The sequence below is a fragment of the Condylura cristata genome, unplaced genomic scaffold, assembly GCF_000260355.1.
Source record: "Condylura cristata isolate star-nosed mole 26May11 unplaced genomic scaffold, ConCri1.0 scaffold00016, whole genome shotgun sequence".
NCBI lineage: Eukaryota > Metazoa > Chordata > Mammalia > Eulipotyphla > Talpidae > Condylura > Condylura cristata.
In genome coordinates, this window is record NW_004567117.1 from 29949712 (window position 1) to 29968633 (window position 18922).

Consider the following 18922-nt stretch of genomic DNA (forward strand, 5'->3'; position numbering starts at 1 on the left):
GCTTTAGCTGGTTCACGGGTCAGGCTACACCCATCAGCTTTGGGATGCTTCTCTTTTATACAGGTTTTAACATTTCGTTAACATCAAGTTAACAACAATGTAAAGTTGTTTAACTTTAAACAACTCCTGAGACTTTTGATCTGTACAGTTTTTTAGAATTCCTTCATTTCACCTCCTCCTACATTTGCTTCAGAAAGCGGGGAATGAAGGAAAGGAACCACAGGACGCAGAGTGAAACCAGTCACAGCCACAGGTGAAAGGCGGGGCAGCCATAGGCCAGCAGAGGAAAGGTAGCTTGTTTGTAAAATGAGGTGACCTTATCAGTAAATTGGGAGAGCCTAAGTAAGTGTACTAGTGGGAGAAATCAAATACTATCCAAAAACTAGCAATGATGTAAGAAAATAAATTTAATTTTAAAAAAAGATGGGGGGGCACGTAAATGAATCTAAAATGATGACATGGTCAAAATTGACTGCTGGGGTTTTTCATAAAGTCCAGTCATGAGGCCTTCCCTGTCATAAATGGCCGTGAATGCCTCATCCCTGCACACCCAAGGACATGATTCAGGAGTCCTCACTCCCTTTATGCGGTCACCGCTATTTCCCAGAGAAACCAGACGGCACTCAGAGAGCTGGAGAGAGACATTTGCGTGCCACACCGGCGGGCTCAGTGGGCTCAGTCCCGAGTTACAGGAATGGTGAGGGGTTATAGAGGTTGCGTGAACCTTGTCATCCCACCCACCATAGCATAAGCATTCTTTATTGTTCGGGAAGGGGTCAAAGTAGCCACAGCTACGACTGTGGACAAGCAGCACACTGCAGGGACTTTCTGCTCCCGTGAGTAGCAGAATCCAAGCAACAGACTCCCTCAAGCACGGAGAACAACGTCTGGCCAGGCCTGGGAAAGTAGCAGAATCTAAGCAGCAGACTTGGGAAATTTCCTGTTTCAATACCACAGTTATCAGTGATTCAGTCTCATCCTCTGTTGTCAGTTTATTCTTTTTGAATATGATACCAAAATGTATAACAACCATTTACTGACAGGATGTAATGTGCCCACAACATGCAGGTACTGTGTGGGCTGGGCCTGGGGACAAACCCTCAGGGCAGAGGAGGGCAGCCTGTGTGAAAGGGCAGGAGTCAACACAAACACACAGAAGAACTAGAACTGAACACAGTGGGCAGCCTTCCTGGGGGTGGAGGGACTTGAATGTCCTGCATGATGAGGGGTGCTGGCTGGGGGTAAAGGGGGTGTCCAGATCAGAGCAGAGTTTGCAGAGGCAGAAAGTGAGAGAACAGCCTGCAGGTAAGTGGAGCTGAGCAGGCCAGGTAGAAATAACAGGGCAGAGCAGGGTGGTGCAGTCATGGAGGCTTCTGAGAGTCAGTTAGGAGTTAAATTAGACACATACAGTCTGCAACAATAGCTTACTATAAATGCTTGAAGCAAAGGTAGAGTTTTAGGAAGAATGGGAAGGATGGGACAGAGTGGGGAAGAGAAGTGAGAACCCTGGGTGTGCTGTAATGGGGGCAGAGGGGGTTGAGAGGGAAAGGATGAGCTCCCTTTGCTGCCGTATTTTTCAGTCTTAGCAAGGCCCAGGTTCAGGGCCGGCTCTGAGGTTATACTGATGGTTAGTGGGAAGAAAGAACAATGAATAAAGAACTACAGCCGCGGGTGGGTGCTATCATAATATTGGGTATCCGAGGGGAAGGGAACCAGGAGAAACTCTCCAGAGAAGGTGGACACAGTGGGGAGCTTTGGTGCCATCAGAGCTTGCAGGTAATGGGACCAGTCATTCATGGACGCTCCAGAATGGAATGGTGGCTTCTGGAGGCAGGCTCCTTCACCGTTTACTCCTGACTGACTGAACACGACTGACGCTGAACAACGTCCTTAGAGTAGCCTTGAGGACGGTGCAGAACCTCATCCATGCCCTCCAAATACAATCCCCATTTCCCTGTTGTAGATTACATTTCACACACCTTTCCTGGAGATGCTCTCCTCACCTCCCGCTTCATGTCCTATCCAGTTTGTCACCTAGACTTATGGTCTGGTCTCAAAACCAGTGTCGCTGCCTGTTCCACACTTCTAAACGACAACCCAATAAATCTGTAAAAGTCCTGGCTTCTAATATCAGCTGATTTACTATCAAGTCCCTGCAGGAATAGAAGTAGCAACTTTACAATGGTATGAACAGCATAACTCCCATGACTATGGATTGGTCACTCACTATGCTAAACATTTTACTACATCTCACTCTTTCAGCAACCTCAGGAGGAAGGTAGTAGTAGTGTTTTATGGTTGAAAAGGAGGTTAGCTTACTTGCCTAAAGCCACTCAGCAGGGGAGTCAGTGGGTAAAGCTGGAGGCGGCAGCAGCCCGCACCCTAATACTAAATGCCTCCTTTGCCCTGCTATTTAAAATCTTCCTTTCCTCTCTATTTCCTCACCAGTGTCATGCAGAAGTATTTGTGCATGTAGAGACGTGCCTGTTCTATCCCCCCAAATTCTGCCTCCCAAGTATCGAGATTTGCTCCCTCCTCTTCTTCCTCCCCTTCCTTCCTTCCTTCCTCCTCCTCCACATTTCCCTATTCCTCCTCTTTTACTCCCTCCTCTTCCTTCCTCTAATCTTTTACTAACCCTCTCCACTACCAGATTCAACCCTGCAGCCCTCAGTAATGCTCAGAAACACCAGTTTCACCTTTCCAAAGTCCTCTAATCAGGAAGTAGCGGGACTCCAGGTGAGCGCTGGCCTGGGTGACTTTGACCCTGGGTCCCCAATCGACACAGGCCACACCGCGTTTGAAGTGGACTGAGTTTAGGCATCGAGGCTTAGATATCTGACCACCTTCTAGTAAAAAGTACTGCAAACCCTGGCAGGGACTGTCTATGCTCCCTCTGAGGTGGCTTTACATGTTGCCTTTTCCCTTCTCCATTTTAGTCAATCCAAATCTGTCTGCTAGCCTCACCACCTCTTGCATTTATTTAACATTTGCTATTTTTTATTGGTGTGAAATTAACTGCCTCTTTGTGGTATGTCTAAACCACGCATTATTCAAACTTGGGCACATACATACATGCATGCCACTTCCTTGGTCAGCAGAGTAGATTGTAGAGGAAAAGAGGGAAGTTTGTTGTCGTTTGGTTGAAGTATTTCATATGTGTGGCAATCACAAAGGACCTATTTTCATTCAGATCAGGGGATAAATGATAGGTCTGAATAGAGATTGGCTTGTTGTACTAACCACCCTGATTTTATAAAAAAAATAGTTTATTTATTTATGCATATAAGAACTGGGTATAGGCCAGAGGTGCAGGGGTGAGAGGATTCACCAGAGACAGAGTGGGGAGCAGAACAGGGGGATCTACTGAAGTACACTGCTGAGGGGAGCAGCAGACAAGACAGGAGAGGTCTGATGCACCATGTGAGTCACCTCCCTGGCCAGATATTGAACTCATGCTGCAGTGGCTGCGGACGGCTTCCTAATGTTGGGCTTTAACACCTTGAGCCATAAGGGAGGCCCCTAACCATTTAAATTTTTTTTTTAAAAACGAAGAATATAGACACCTTTATATTAGCAGAGCAGCTAATAAGGAAAATGTATAAATTACTTATTCCTTAGAAGTGATTGATTAGCTTTTATTAATGGTTAATCGCAGTACACCAGCTGCATGGGGAGTTAGGTGGGCAGCGGAGGGTGTCTCGGGACTTGTTCTCATCTGCTGGATCTGAAAGCAGGTATGTGAGCTCTCAGGGGTCAGCATCAGCTTAGAAGGGAAACAAGTCCTTCAGGGCCTGCTCACTGCGGTTTTGTAAGTTAGAGATTTCTGGATCCTTTGGAAGCATCAGATTTTTAAAGATTTCAAAGGCATTTTAATGTTTCTCTTTCTCTTGAAGCTACAAATATCCGGGGGGGTGGGGGGGGGTCCCAACAGCCCCTCAGAAACTGCTGGCCATTCTCTACTGCTAGAACTTTTTCCAAAGCCTGAGCAGGCATCCACTGAATTCAAAATACCGAGCACCCTGAATTCCCAACCTCCCAGGTGGGCGCCCAAGATCACAAACTTGGCAGACCCCACTGTTCTTCCTGGTCCTAGAATGACATGTCACAGAAAACCTGGTACTAGTCAAAAACACTGAGAGGGCATATCTTTCTGTCATGCCAATTACATTTGAGAAGACCTGGTGAATGCAGTCATGCACAATTCTTAAAATTGTCACAATGGATGAAAATTCTTTCAGACCTCTGACTCTTCGCACCAAAAGCCAACATGAATTTTGCAATGCTTAGATTAGTGACAAGGGACACAATGACCTATTATAAAAAGGTCCAGAAAATTCAATATGAAATTCATAGAATTTGAAATACACAGTTACATGTGCTTTCTTCCTATTTCCCTGTCTTTGGGGAGGGGATTATAATTAAATGAAACTTCAAAAATTTTGAAAAAACACTACTGGGATGTTTGTCCAAATGTTCAGTGCTGTGGTTTTTAGAAATCTGGACTTCTCGCATAAAGTGTGAAATTCCTGCACTCTGGGAGTCCAACCAACATTTTTTACAACACAGCCTCTTCAGCCTCCAAATTTAGGATGGAATTTTAACATTCAATATGGATCAAGAACCAAAACTACTGAAACCATACTAATTAAAACTAATAAAATAGGTAGATGTACCTGGAGTTATTTAAAATCTTCATATTTATATCTACTTTAAACACGAGTCAGCTCTCCAGTATTATGGGAGAATAAAAAGTAATTTTCCTTTCCCCCACTACTTTCAAAGAAAAAAATACCCAACTAATTATTTTGTTTTACAAAAAAATCTAAAAACACTTCAATACTTAAATATACCTACCTATGTAATGGTGTACTTCATATGTATTTGAAATACAAACAATAGATGCATAAAGATATACATGTAACAAAACAGTAATGTTTAAAATGTTTTGACAAGACATTTTATCACTGAACAGATTCAAAGCATAAATAAGAGACCAAAATTTCTGAATATTTAAACAGAAACCATGGGAAGACTGTAGAATTTTATATAGTTACTTAATACTTAGCAGTATCTTCTTAAGCTTACTAAAAGGAGTTTTATCAAGTATTATAAATATAATGAAACAAAAGTGATTTCTTACTGAATACTGGAAAAGATGTGTTTCCTTTCAAGACTTGGAATTCTTGTTCTAGTCGTCTCCGTAAATCTATTTGTTCAAATAAAACCTTCTGAAGTTCTTCTAATAAAGAAAAAAAGAAGAGTCATTTTACTAATCTTTACAAATAACTCTCCAGAGAACTGTTATATATGGCAATTTATTATTATAAGACAAAATATTTTACCAGCTTAAAAAGTGTTGCATAGACATAGGATAGATTTTGTGCAGAAATCCATGAATATAAATCAATGTAATATATTATTTTAAAGTATTATATTACAGTGTCATGTATTGATTGATATGTATGCATTAATCTCAATTATATCCACCCAATGGTCCATATATTATTCATATGTTGCTTGTCAAGCTTAAAATATGGAGCAGAACAAAAATATCCTCCTATTATCTCTATAGTCTTTTAAGGCTAAGAGAAGTTCTCTAGAATGAAAACTCCTTACCTTTCCCCATATTTTCTACATCCTTTTTGAGTGAATGAGGTGAATTTGTTTCTTGAGTGTGTTCACCTTAAAAAAAAAAAAGGAGAAAAAATATTAGTTTTCTGTAGGCTATTTTCTGAAAGTTTTCATTTTCTTTTACTATTTGCGGTAGAGCTTATTTAACATAGCTTGAAGGCAGAAGTTCTCAGAACCAAATGTTATCCTCATTTGCATGTGCACAATCCCTCTGGACCTTGGTGGGGCTCTCTAGAAGGTGCTGCGAACTCTAGAAGGTGAGGGCACCTTGCCTGTGAAGGCAGTTTCCTGAAAGCAGGGTCCCAAAGTCAGCTCCACTCCCACACTTGTCCAGCCTTGCTGCTGAAGGTCATTGCTGGGGTGGGCAACGTTGGTGGTTGCACAACCAACATTCTGGTAGAAATTCAGAGTCCCACTCCTTCTGGAAGGGAGAAGTCGGCAACTAACCAGAAGGCTCCCTAAGACCATGGAAACGGAAGCCTCTTCCCTTCCTGGAATGCCAAAATTTGGGGCAGTGAAAAACCAGTGGGAATTTGGAGTCTCCTGTTGTCTTTGGGTGCTTGGAGTGATTATAAGCCTGGAGCGATTTCCTAATAATTGAGCATGATTTCCTAATAATTTCTTAATAATCGATAGTTTCCTAATAATTGAGAGAAAAGACATCAATCTGTGACAGAGATATGAAGTTATCTCATGTTACTTCGTCATATTCACACACTCACTGATAGTTGCTTAGCTACTGTCTTTGACAACAGAAACTATACTGGAGATAAATTTTAGATTGTTTCATTTATTTTGTTTATGTGCTAACTAGAATGATGGACATCTAAGAAAATGTACTTACCTCCACTCATAAATTGAGTCTCTCTAACTCAGAAAAGATAAATAAATCAAATAAATTCAATCATTCAGCTAATCCAAATTTATTTTGCAGGTTTCAACCTCCTATCTTCAGCTATTCACATAGTTGAGTTAGCTTTTCACTTCTATCCAAAGACAAAGATGCACTGAGGTTCCATGGATGTCCTCCTTCTCCGCAGGTGGACAGGGTGCGTTAGCATTGGATTAGCGGCTCCCATGGCTCCTGCTGCAGTATGCTCAGTCACCTTCCTGTCTACCAGGTGGGCCTGCCATAGTCTTCCCGCATGCCCAGTGCCTTGCCCAGTGAACACATACCAGGTATGCCATAAAGTGTCTGGTTGCCACTGAAAGGGACCCCAGGAGCTTGTAAATTCTAAATTATAGCACAGTTCAGAATGTATCATTTCAATTCTCTCCTCACCGTTTATTCATTTCTCTTCCTCAGCAAAAATGGAATGTAATGGCCCCAAGCACTTGTAGGAATATTGGGAAATTTCGCTGTCAAGGTAAAATTTCTTCAAAAAAGGAAACAATATCTCCTGAGTAGGTCCTATGGTATCAAGGACAGACAGGAAACCCTCCAGTGTGATGATAAAAACAGCAACTCTGCAATCCACCTGATGAAGGATGTGTGCCTGTGTGCGCACGTGTGTGTATAATACTTATATGTAACTATGCACATATGCAAATATCCCTGCATATGTGTATAGCTAGGAGAAAGAGCTTTGCCTGGTTCCCCATCACTAGGACAATAATGTCCATGGTTCCCTAGCAGCATTTTCTCTACTACCAAGATCATATTTGCACAGCTTCTTTCACACTCTCATCTCGGATGTGACTTCTTGCTACAGGCTCTTGAATTTTAGTACCTTTTTTTCCTTCTCCATAGAATAAGAACATAATGAGGAAATATCTGTGAAGTCTTTTAAATCTTGACCTCAGTATAATTCTTATAAAATACCAGTATCTAGGCCCTCCCTGGTGGCGCAGCGGGTTTAAAGCACAGCACTGAGAAGCTAAAGCCACTTCAGCATGAGTTTGATCCCCACCCTGGAGGTGACCCACATGGTGTGGCAGACCTCTCCTGACCCTCCCACTGTTCTCCTCAGCAGTGTACTTCATCTATCTGCCCGTTCTGCTCCCCACTCTGTCTCTGGTGAATCCTTTCACCACCCCTGCACCTCTGGCCTGTATTCCAGCTCTGTATTCATGAATAAATAAATGTTAAAAAAAAATACTAGTACCTGAAATAAGAGTAACTTGGAGGTTGATAACAAATCATAATTTTGTAAACCCAAAGTAACAGTATTTTGAAATGGAAGAAAATGCCTATCATATGCTGTTATGTGTATTCTCAGTTAACCCTTTAAAAGCACAGAAGTTTCAGCCATTGATACTGGATCTGAACAAGAGGAGAAATGAGTGTGCACAAATACATGCAGCAGTCCACAGGCATAATGAGACTTTGTCCTTCTACAGCTTTTCCAATCACTCAAAAAAGGATTTAAATGAGACCATTTGTTTCTGAATGGGCAAGTTTAGAAGTTTTTTTTTTATTATTATTCGTGAGCATATTGTGTGGACTGTTTATTTTATAATGTATTTTAATTAGGTTATTAAATAAAAATAAACTATGATACACAATAATGCATTTCCTTTCTACAGTTAAGAGGTTTACATAGGTATGAAACCATTAAACAAGTAGTAACGGGAAACTACATTAGCCACAGGGAAATCTACTGATGACATTAACAATAAGCTTTTCTTTTGCATCAGTGTCTATTTCAAACAAATATTTTGCTGCAACTTCTGGGTAAATCTGCCACTTTTTATAACTGTCTCACTTATAAATGTGATTTTTTAAAAGGAGATAATGTTTGGTAAATAAGGGGCAAAGGAGCTTCAGCTGCCTTTTATGTATCTTTTACTGGACCATCGCCTTTTGTATATTACTAATCTGTGAAACCAGATTGTTAATGGTGGTTAAAAAATGACCTCTGGGAGCCTGGATATGGTTGTTCACTATTACTGCTAATGTTTTCCATCTGGTTTAAAAAAAAAAAAAGCAGTGTAATACTAGATTAAATAAATGAGATTTAGTTGACAATGAACTTCCAATTTTTATAAATATTCCATCAAGTGAGATGCATTTTACTTTCCCAAAATGAATAAAGTGAATTTCTTCCCAATCTGGTTTCTCCCCCCTTTAAAAAAAGTTGCAAAAAGATCTCTGGGTATAGAGATCTTAACTGCGCAGCATTAAAGGAGAGAAACATAATGTGGAAGGAACATGTATCTTGGAGGCCTGGCTTAAGACATATCTTTAAATCAGACTGTAAAAGAAAATCTTTGGCTTAAAGTTGAAGAGTAAAGGGTAATTGGGGCATGGGCAGCCGCTTGGGAAAATGTCTCCATCAGCACCCTACAAGCTCACGTTCTCTGGACCACTTCACAGTGACCAGCATAGTTGCCCATCAATCCTGCTGGCCCTGGGGAGCTGAGGCAGCGTTGAGTGCAGCCTCTGATAATACACATGGTCCTGCTTTCCTGAACCTTCTAGGTTCTCCAGCAGTAGGCACTCCCAATATTACAGAATAACATTCTACTCCAGGTTCCCCCCATCTTTGGTTCTGCCCTCACATAGACATTTGAATCTGGATGTGAGACTATGCCATGCCGAAGCAGAACTGAGCAGTAGCTACAAAAGAGGAGACTGAAATACCCAGACTAGAAAAAGAGGCAACAGATTCATTAGCATCTCCTTTCCAAGGGTCCTGTCTTAGGAATATCTTGGCACACCTCTGCCCAAGCACCTGCAATGGCTCCCCAAGCCCCATATGGCAGAATCCACTCTAAATTCCTCCCGCAGAGCCTCCCAGGTTTCCCATTGCCTTGTCCCACCCGAGTTAGCTTGTCTTTATCAGCAAAAACAAACCTATTGCTCTAGTTGGGCATTTACTTTCCACACCTGCTGGCTGTGTCTTTCTTATGTGGCTTCTCTTGCCTAAGATACCCCCCTCTTCCTCTCCCTCCATCTAAAATCAGAATGCCATGCCTCTATTCTGTGAAACCTTTCCCAGCTTCTGTGAATATTGCTGGTCTATTGTATTCCTTCCTAGGTTGAAATTCTAAATGCTGTTGTCTGGTTGTCCTTACTTTGACACTCTGTATCCCACATTCCAGTGTTTCCACTATACTAGTCTGGTCTTCCATAACTCAAAAACAGGCCAAGGGTAGGGAGATCCTGCTGGACACATGCCCCACCTCTTCCAAGAACCTTGTTGCCCTGAATTTAATTCAACCAGGTTTGTGGACAAATGCAGAGCATTTGGTTTGGAGAAGAAATATAAATGAATGGGGAAAAAAAGAAAGAAATATAAATGAATGGTACCACAAGACCTGAGTTGTTGTAAGGGGTTTTTAAAGACTGACTTATCCAATGAATGATAAAAGCACATTTTGATTCACTTTCAGCTCTGACTATTCTATAGTTTAATTTACTGGGTAAGTTTGTGATGTTTGGTTATTGTTCCCAGCTGACATTTTGAAAATTTCTTTCAGAGACAAGAAAACCCACAACACTGAATTTTAACCAACACATGACAATATTAATATGCACACTAGTGTCTCCAACTGCAAAAGTACTTCACATTTTAGAGTTCATTTAATTTTAAGAGCCAAGTGAGTAGGCCAGATGCCTGCTTATTGGTCAGGAGGAAAAGCTGATGGAGTGGTTATGACTGTTCTTAAACTAACCTGGCATTCAGTGTCACTGTTTATTTGATATCCTCTCTACACTTACAGGGTACACTAGGAAAAACCTGGCAGTTGGATGACGAGCCAACACTTAGGCATCTACCCACTTCTATGGAGACTCAATCATTCCCCTTCCTTCTCCTTTCCCTCTCCAGCTGGTCTCCTGGTCTCCCCTGACTATTTCTCTCTTAAATTCTCCCTCAAATCTGCAGCCAGGGCTTGCTGGCTGGGAGAGAGCTGCCCTATCAGCAGCCCCAGGGACTAGCAAGCTGCTTATCACTGAAAGGGTCTTTGTGTTGCCCCAGGACTGTGGTTGACAATACTTGGTGGAAAATATTTAGAGAGAGTATTTCCGTTTATAAAAAGAAAGAATGTTATTTCATCTCGCACTCAGGGTAAATTTTGCAAGTGAAACTATTTTAGTTTGAGTTGTGTCTGTGCATAGGATATACATGTATTCTATTGTTTGGATGAAAAATGAAAATTGTAGCATCCAGATGTTTCTCTAGTTCATGGGACTCCTGTGCTACCATAAGTGTCCAGAGAAGCCTATCCTGGAAGGGAAGGTGTGATCTGTTCTAGAAACTGCAATCTCTTCTTATGGCTGCCACAGATGCCATGCCCTCGGGTCCCCCAACAAGCCCTGCAAGGGCCTGGTCTCCTTAGGACAGAGGATCCATTTATACATGTTTAAGTGCTGTGTATTTTAAAATCTTGTGATCTGACTTTAAATTAGATCTGCTGGAATTTTTAAATTTTCTCTTCCTCTAACAATCTACCTTAAAGGCACAATTTTGATGTGGCTACAATTAATCTACAGTTAGTCTAACTAGTACATTTAAGAGTAAGCAAAATTTAGTACAACATGAGGTTTAGAGAAGATTTTAAAAACACTTTGCATCAAGGCATTAAAAAACCAATTATCCAGAAAGCAAGGTTAAATAATTTTCTCCTCTATCAATGGGACACAGACTTTGGCTAATTTTTTGGTGTTAAATTCTACATTAAACTCTTACTCTTTCTCTCATACTTGGCACATTCAGTGAGGCTACAGAACAGAAGAAAAAAGGAAATCATGACCACAGGTGAAGTTATAGAATGAACTAACTAAATATTAACTCCACTGATGAAAAAAAAAAAAAAAAGGTCAAGGGTAGGATTACTACTGGTGGCATTAAGAGTAAATTACGAGTTCAGGCAAAACATACAATCCACGATCAAAATTTATGGTGAGTTACATACACATTGCTGCTTGAATCAGTATATCAAATATCTTTGATTAAAGAATCTGGAATTTATTTAGAATTCTCTTGATTTTTAGAACTTTTGTTGCCAGTTAATTTTATTTAAATTTTTTTTTCTGGAGAGTTTTTTTCATTGTCCTCTCTCTCCTTGATTTTCAAATACTTAGAAAAAATTTTTTATTAATAAGAAGGGATTTTTTCATAAGTAAAAAGAAACTGGCATCTGAAATATGAAGATTATTTAATTTTGATTATACATATTAAAAGAAGTCAAAATTCATTGTTCATAAAAATGTTGGCAGTAGTGGTAGTCTTATCTAATTTCACAGGAGGATAAACTAAGGCCTGAAGTAGTCAAAGGGTTTACCCAAAGTCCTTTCTTCCGTGAGAGGACTCTAACTCAGGCCTACTAGCCTGTGCTTTTTAGAATTTTTCTTCTTCTCTTCCTTTTTTAAAAAAATCATAAGCATGTTCTGAAATAGAATGGAATAATAAATCACAGTGCCTCATCTGCTATATATTCATGAGAAGTGTAAGTGCTTCTTACTATTCTCAGAAATCCGTCCATAGCATATTAAGTACACTAGAGAATCATACCAGTGAAAATCAAATTGATTTTAAAACTTCTATACATATAACAAGATGCAGCCGGACTCTGAGGGCAATGGCACTGGCGTCTACAATGAAAGGGATTCAGAGTGGGATGACTCCACTTCTCATGATTTCCTTGACCTGCAATAGCTTTGAGCTGTCTCACCAGCTTACCCCACTGCATTCAATTTCAAATCACTTAACTTCACTAAAGTTATTCAAAATGGATATGCAAAACCTTACTCTGGGATTGCAAGCAAAATGCTGTCATTTATATTTTTGAGTAGGTAATATTTTGACCAAACTACCATCCCCCTAATCTATACGCTTGGCTTTAAGCCTAGCCATGGGTATAATTTTAAAGAGATCTATAGATAAAGGTTCTATTGGCTTCTGGGGGGATTTTTGGTTGCTTAAAAATTTCATATTTGGTCCCTCTAATTACACAGAAATGCAAAATCTGCGGTATGTAAGGCTCACCACCACTTACAGGGAAGTTTTAAAACACTATTTTAAAATGTAATCTCTCTGAAATTGCTGAAAAGTAACAGTTACCAATAAGGTGAAAGAAGGCTACACTTAATTAAAATGATAAACTAAAAAACTGTCTGGGATGAGGTATTGTTGCCAAAATGAATTTGCATGAGGGGTCAGTTAAAACAATTATTGATCACTTAGAAATAATCTGTAGTCTTACTTGTTTAGAGAAAGGTCATAGAAAGTACCTGCTAAGCTACACTTACGATTATTATTTGAGTGAAAAAAATCATAAAAAAGAAATTGTATGCTGACTTACTGGGTAGTTTAAAAGGCATTTCATTCTTCTGTTTTACTGCAGAGGTCCTGAAGTAAAATGCTGGTATTTTCTAATAATAATGACCAAGTTAAACACTGGTGAAAGGGACGTATGTTTCTGTAAACCTTATGGAATGGTATTTTGTGCGGACCTCTGTTATTGTATTCATACTGCCTGACAGCTTATCTGTCCCCGCCTTTCAATTGAAAGCAACTTTAGAGTAAGGGGCTGGTATTGATTCTATCCCTGAATCCCTAGAGGCTAACAAACTACCTGTGTGGATACAGTAGGCATTAGGGAGTATTTGTGGAGTAACCAAATAAATAAACAAATGATTGGCATTATGTAGACTTGGAAGTTAAGAGTTGTTGCAAGGGGAGAAAAATCTCCATTAAAAAGCAGGACATACTGCATAAAACATTCTATTAGCATTACCACTTCAAAGCAGCAAATGATAAACATTCAAAATATTGCTGGATAAGCTGGCTATTTGGTCAATTTCCAAATGAATGGATTCTTGGGATCTGATCACAAGTAAACACATTAATATCAAAATGTAGATCCACGCTTGCTCACTCCGGACTTTTTTCAAATGTGTATTTCAATATGAAGAGAATGAATGAGCTCATCTTCCAACAAACCTGGATAGCCCAAGGAACAGAGGGTAAGTCCCACATCAGAAACTTTTTCATACTTTTTGGTGTTTCAAACATCACTGCCACATTCTCAGCAAAGGAACCATAAAGATAAAGTTCTTGTGATGCCAGATTCCAAGAAAAATTTAACAGACTGTGTTCGTCACCTGCACATATGTTCATTTCAATCATACGTTTTCAGCCTTTCCAAGTTTTGTCTTCTATTCAATACAGGATAATAATATGACATAACCTACTACCTACACACTTCCCTGAATAATGTGAGAATAAAATTGTAATATGGAAAATCAATGTGGGACAAGTTTCTCTGGGAGTGTGTATCAAATTAATTATTGTGAGCAAGGAACTAGTAATATATCAATAGTATGACAAAGTGTTATTACCAACATAACTATTGACTGTATTGCCCTGAGCTCCAGGTGCTGTGGAATTTTTATGTGAACCCCAATCCTGCCTACACTTTCACTTCCGTCCTCCTGGAATTTATATTTCCATCTGAATATCAAACAACGATGGAGTCTCTGGTTTTGATCTACTCTGCCTTCCATCCTTGATGGCTTTTCAGGGTTTACTAAACTTACTAAATATGGGGGTACCAAACTGTTTCCAAACCCTGGAGGAGCCTGTTTTCACACTGAATGCCAAATAGGAGAAAGATGAAGAAGAGAAATCCAGTTTTTAACCGATCTATAGACTGCTGTAAAACATGAACTGAAGAGAATATCACTTGCTGTAAAAATCAGTATGCCCTAATACATTTAGATTTCCAATGGGTTTGCACATCTGTTGAAATGTTAACTTAAATTTTTATAAAAATTTTGAGTACTAGCTGTTAAGAGCAATCAAGGAATGAAAGTCCCTAAAAAAGAAATTATTTCAGGCTTTGGAATTTGGATTTTCTCATTAAACCTATGAAAATGACTTTAAATTTGACGATTAAAACAGCAGTTATCTCAACATTTTGTGAAAATCATTGCTACCTCTTGAAACGCTATGTACATTCAGATTTTCAGAATTTGAGTTTAATTTCCTTCAAAAACATACCCAAGTATTTTAGAGGTTAACACAGATTTCTGATGGTTTATTAATTAGCTAGATGAAGTATATGGCCTGCTGCAAATTATTCCCTAAATATGTGATTTTATATTAAGTACAAGTTTACTGTGATTTGAACTTTAGTATCACCAACATCCAACTACAAAGCAAAAAAATCTGAACGTAGGCCATCAAAAACAACCTTCAAATGAAGGCATATAAATGATACCCTATTATTTTCAATATTACTAAATTATAGCCTGTGTTAAGATTAGTAAATGGAAAGTGGGGTCCTTGTCCTGCCTCCAAATGGGTTACGTTATTTAAAAAAAATACAGTCACTACTACATGATAGTTTTTCATTTTATTGAGCTTTGGGCTTCATGGGCCTGCTCACAAATTAGGGTCACACATAAAATAAAACAAAAACAAATCAGAGTTCTTCCACATGAAGTTATTGACAGTGCCAGTAAGACATGACATGGCTTTTTAGCTCTCTTTCTGAGGCTTGTCTATGTTGGAAGGAGGAAAGGGAATTCTCTAGTGCTCATTGGTTGTACAGCACCACCAAGCAAAGGTCTCCATCCACTTCAGCTGTTGAAACAGCCTCAATTAATTTGCATTCACTAGAGTGCAAAAGAGACTCCCATCTGTGGTTTGCAGGCATGGGAGAAATTGGGCTACTTTTAAATCTATTTTTAGCTATATAGAGCTGCTAAATATCATTTGATCTGGGGCTGCGGAGTATTTCTAAAATTGTTTTTTCATATTCATGAATGTGTTGCTTCCAGTGGCTATTAATTTCTACATATATCCAACAAACAAAAGCAATTGACTAGCTAGAACTGTCTGGGAAATGGCTAGATATTATGGAATCAATTGAACAGAATTAGAAACCTTTTTGTGAGTGTGTGCAAACCCATTAGAAATTTCTTGGTAGCAATCCTTTCCGTTTCAGGCCTCAATTTTGTGAACTATCACACGCGGGAGGAGGTAGTTTCTGGGCAAATGAACATTGCCTTTGTGACTTTTCACTGTACCCTTCAGATTCTAACAGAAAAACCACATTTAATAATTTTGTCATATTTGACACTAAGAGCAAAGCATGACAGTTAACTTTATGAATTTTCCAAGGGCCTAAGGCTTTAATGTATGGAAATGACAATAATAAAAATATTTAAAATACACTAACTAACAGGGGAAGCCGGAATGCAAAAGAAGCCAGCATTGTGTATCTGTGTCTATTCCAAGTGACCAGGAACAAATGATATGCCACATAATTTTCTTAGTAACTCCTTAGCATGGTCAGCCAAAAGTGGATGTTGATCAATATATATATAGGATATATTCATTTATAGAATGTATTTGTAGAATATCTATAGGAAGTAACTTGGAAATATCTTAAACATATGAAGCTTTCTTCTCATGCTATAGCAAACTATTTTTTTTTTCTTCATGGAAATTGGTATTCACCTTTTGCCATTTAAAATATCAGGGAGCTTCCTTGATGAGAAAATAAAAACAAAGGTTTGGAGACCTTTTTCATTGTATTTTGCTGTTATATAAGATTCGTTTAAGATCCTATTTTCTTCATTTCTGCTCCCCACACCACTCTCTCTCCCTCTCCCTCACTTCCTAGCTTGCTCTCTCTGTCTCATTTGACAGGCAAATTTGCAGACATTGCCGCAGGATAACAACCTCGTTTGACAGTCAATTAACCGTGAATAGTCAAAGCCAAGGCAGTTTGCATTACATAAATGGAAAATTAGATTCCTTTTTCCCAAGAAACAAAACCCTCTCCTTAAGACACTGCAATAGACAACTTAGTATCAAAACTTCTAATCACGTCTTTCCCAAACCCCTTGGAGACATTTAGCAATCAGTAAAAGGTGGTTTCATTTAATTTGTATAATGTAATTTTTGTAAATGTATTATACATTTTGTGTAGAGATCATTATCATGGAGATAATATAAATGTTGGCATAGATGTCATAAAACACCTTTAATGTCTTTCTGACAGATATTAAAAGCAATAAGCTGTGATCCTTTTTAATGGAAGGTTTCTAAGAGAACATTTCAATTATTGTCATTTTATGCTTTTCCAGCCTGTTTCATTGTGTAACCTGATATATTTCTGAATTTTCTTCTGAAATATGCCCAGCAATTAATAATCTTATTGCTATTAATGTCACTGCTTCCCCATTTGTGTTTTTCTTAGTTATATCTACTAGGAATTTTTCTTTCTTTCTTTTTTTTTTTTTTACTCTTTACTCTTGTACTAAATATTTGGTATTTTGATTATGAGTTTCAGTCCCTCTCTCTGTCATCTGACTATTTTATTCCTCCTGTTTGTTCCCAGCCTACCTGATCTTTCTCTCCAAAAATCTCCTCCGGAAGCATCAGTATCTGTGATGAAAAAGCTATGCTCCTTGCTCTTATCTAGGATCAAACAAAAACACAAAATCTACAAGTGATCGCACTGACAAGCGGGGAAACAAAGACATCCAAGAATTTTAAGCCTGTATTTATGTATTTGTATATGTCTAGAGTGCTGACATCATTTACACACAAGGAGGTATGTTGAGATTGGGGGCGTGGGCACTGTTCTTTGCAAAATTACCATTCCTTGGAAACTATAGAAGTTCTGTTCCTTAAAATATAAACTAATACCAAAACCAACCAAACAAAGAAGGGCCTAAAGTTCATCTATAAAAACCCACAAAACAGTGGTGGGAGTGGGAGGTCATTCCCACAGAAGTCTCAGAGAAATGTTTAAATGCATAAAAGAAAACGCAGGAAAGAAAACTGGCAATTTCTCTTTTACCTGAAAAGTTGTTGTCATCCTTTGTAGATAAAATAACTTGGTTATTTTCCTTAGTTTTCTGATTCTGTGTGGAGAAGAATTAGACACACAAATCAATGCCTGGATCAAACCATATGCTAATGTCAACAGTCAGCAGGAAGAAGCATCAATAAAAGTGACTCCATGGAGCCCTCAGGAGACATCATTTTTTCATGATTATCTTCTCTGAATAGCTGTACTTAAGTACATGTGTACAACTACATGTACCTGTACTATCTTTTAAGGAGTATGCTAATTAGCTACACACCTATTTGTGCTCTGTAAATAAACACAACACGTAATTTGTCAACTCCACACTACATTAGGACAGATTCAGTTCACTCTGAAGTCCTTGAGAAGGTTTTCTATGCACACTTGAGTGAACACTGACTGTCAAGCTACTTCAATTTAACTTTGGTCTTCAGTAGTCCAGGTACTTTCACTTTGATGGAGCTGATGGGAGAAGATGGTTTGGAAACAGCCTGTGTTATTGTTTTAGTGGACACAGTAGCTTATAAAAGTGTCCACTGTGGCTGGAGAGCTGTTGGGCTCAACTCTAGATTAAAGGAGTTGCAGAAAAACAGAATTTAAGAATTTTCAATCTTTCTTTGGTCATGGTGGAGGGTGGCATTGAACTAAGAGAAGAATGGGCATTGAAAACCCCGACTTCTGGGGGATAACAACTGTACCCACTAAGGGGGCTAAGTAAGGAGTTTTGTGGAGTAGAGGAAGGCCTGGATCAATTAAGGTGCCTTTTCCAATTTCTGCAGACAGTCAACTTAAATAAAGGAAGCCTTTGAAAGGCTTTGCAAGAAAGAACAACAACCACATTTTTATAAAGGACCACTGGCAGGAAAGAGGCCCTTTCAGAACACTGAATATTTCATTTCTGTGGGGAAATCTGGTGATTCATCTTTCCTACACATATGTAACCGATTCAGCCTAAAGGTGCATTTAAATAATAATAATTAGCTCGAAGGAGCCTAAAGGGGATATTTACATCTTTGTAGGAGGGCTGCTCCTCCAGTGATGGATGGTGGATGGGGCTGCCCGGGCTGCTGCTACCGCCGCCACCCGCTTTCTGGGAGGCCAGGGGCGGGGGCGGGGGCGGGGGCAGGTCCGAGCCTCCAGGGTCACCCAGTTTCGCGTCCTCCGGTAGCAGCCTGGAGGAGTTCAGGGTGAGTGGGAAAGCGCCCGCGGCGGCGGGCGCGCGGTCCCGACTGCTTCCCTTCTCCGACAGCCCTCGGCCCTGGAGGAATCGGCCGCCCCCGACTAAGGGGTCTCCTAGGAGAACCCCAGTCTCCTCGTCTTCCTCCTCCTCTTCTTCAGGGTCTCGACCTTCCTCCTCCTCTTCCTCGCCCTCGGGGGGCTTGTGGCCCTCCACGTCCACCTCCTGCTCCTCTTCCTCATCGTCTTCGTCCTCGGAGCTGTCCTCGCTGGGATAACTGCAGCTGGTGCCCCCGGGGGACAGAAGGCCTCGGTGGTGCGGCTGCGGGGCCAGCGGCGGCGG

At 39.8% G+C, this 18922-nt stretch overlaps 1 protein-coding gene across 1 annotated transcript in view; it reads right to left on the reverse strand.

Moving 5' to 3' along the window:
- The window catches only part of SKOR2 (SKI family transcriptional corepressor 2), a 49787-nt gene that overhangs the window by 16712 nt on the left and 14153 nt on the right, over window positions 1-18922 (reverse strand). Inside the window, exons 3-7 of the mRNA XM_012725789.1 lie at window positions 18413-18901; window positions 17395-17458; window positions 16935-17009; window positions 5617-5682; window positions 5141-5239 (exon numbers count right to left, since the gene is read on the reverse strand). Coding sequence (XP_012581243.1) covers window positions 5141-5239; window positions 5617-5682; window positions 16935-17009; window positions 17395-17458; window positions 18413-18901 — 793 coding nt within the window. The remainder of the gene's footprint in view (window positions 1-5140; window positions 5240-5616; window positions 5683-16934; window positions 17010-17394; window positions 17459-18412; window positions 18902-18922) is intronic.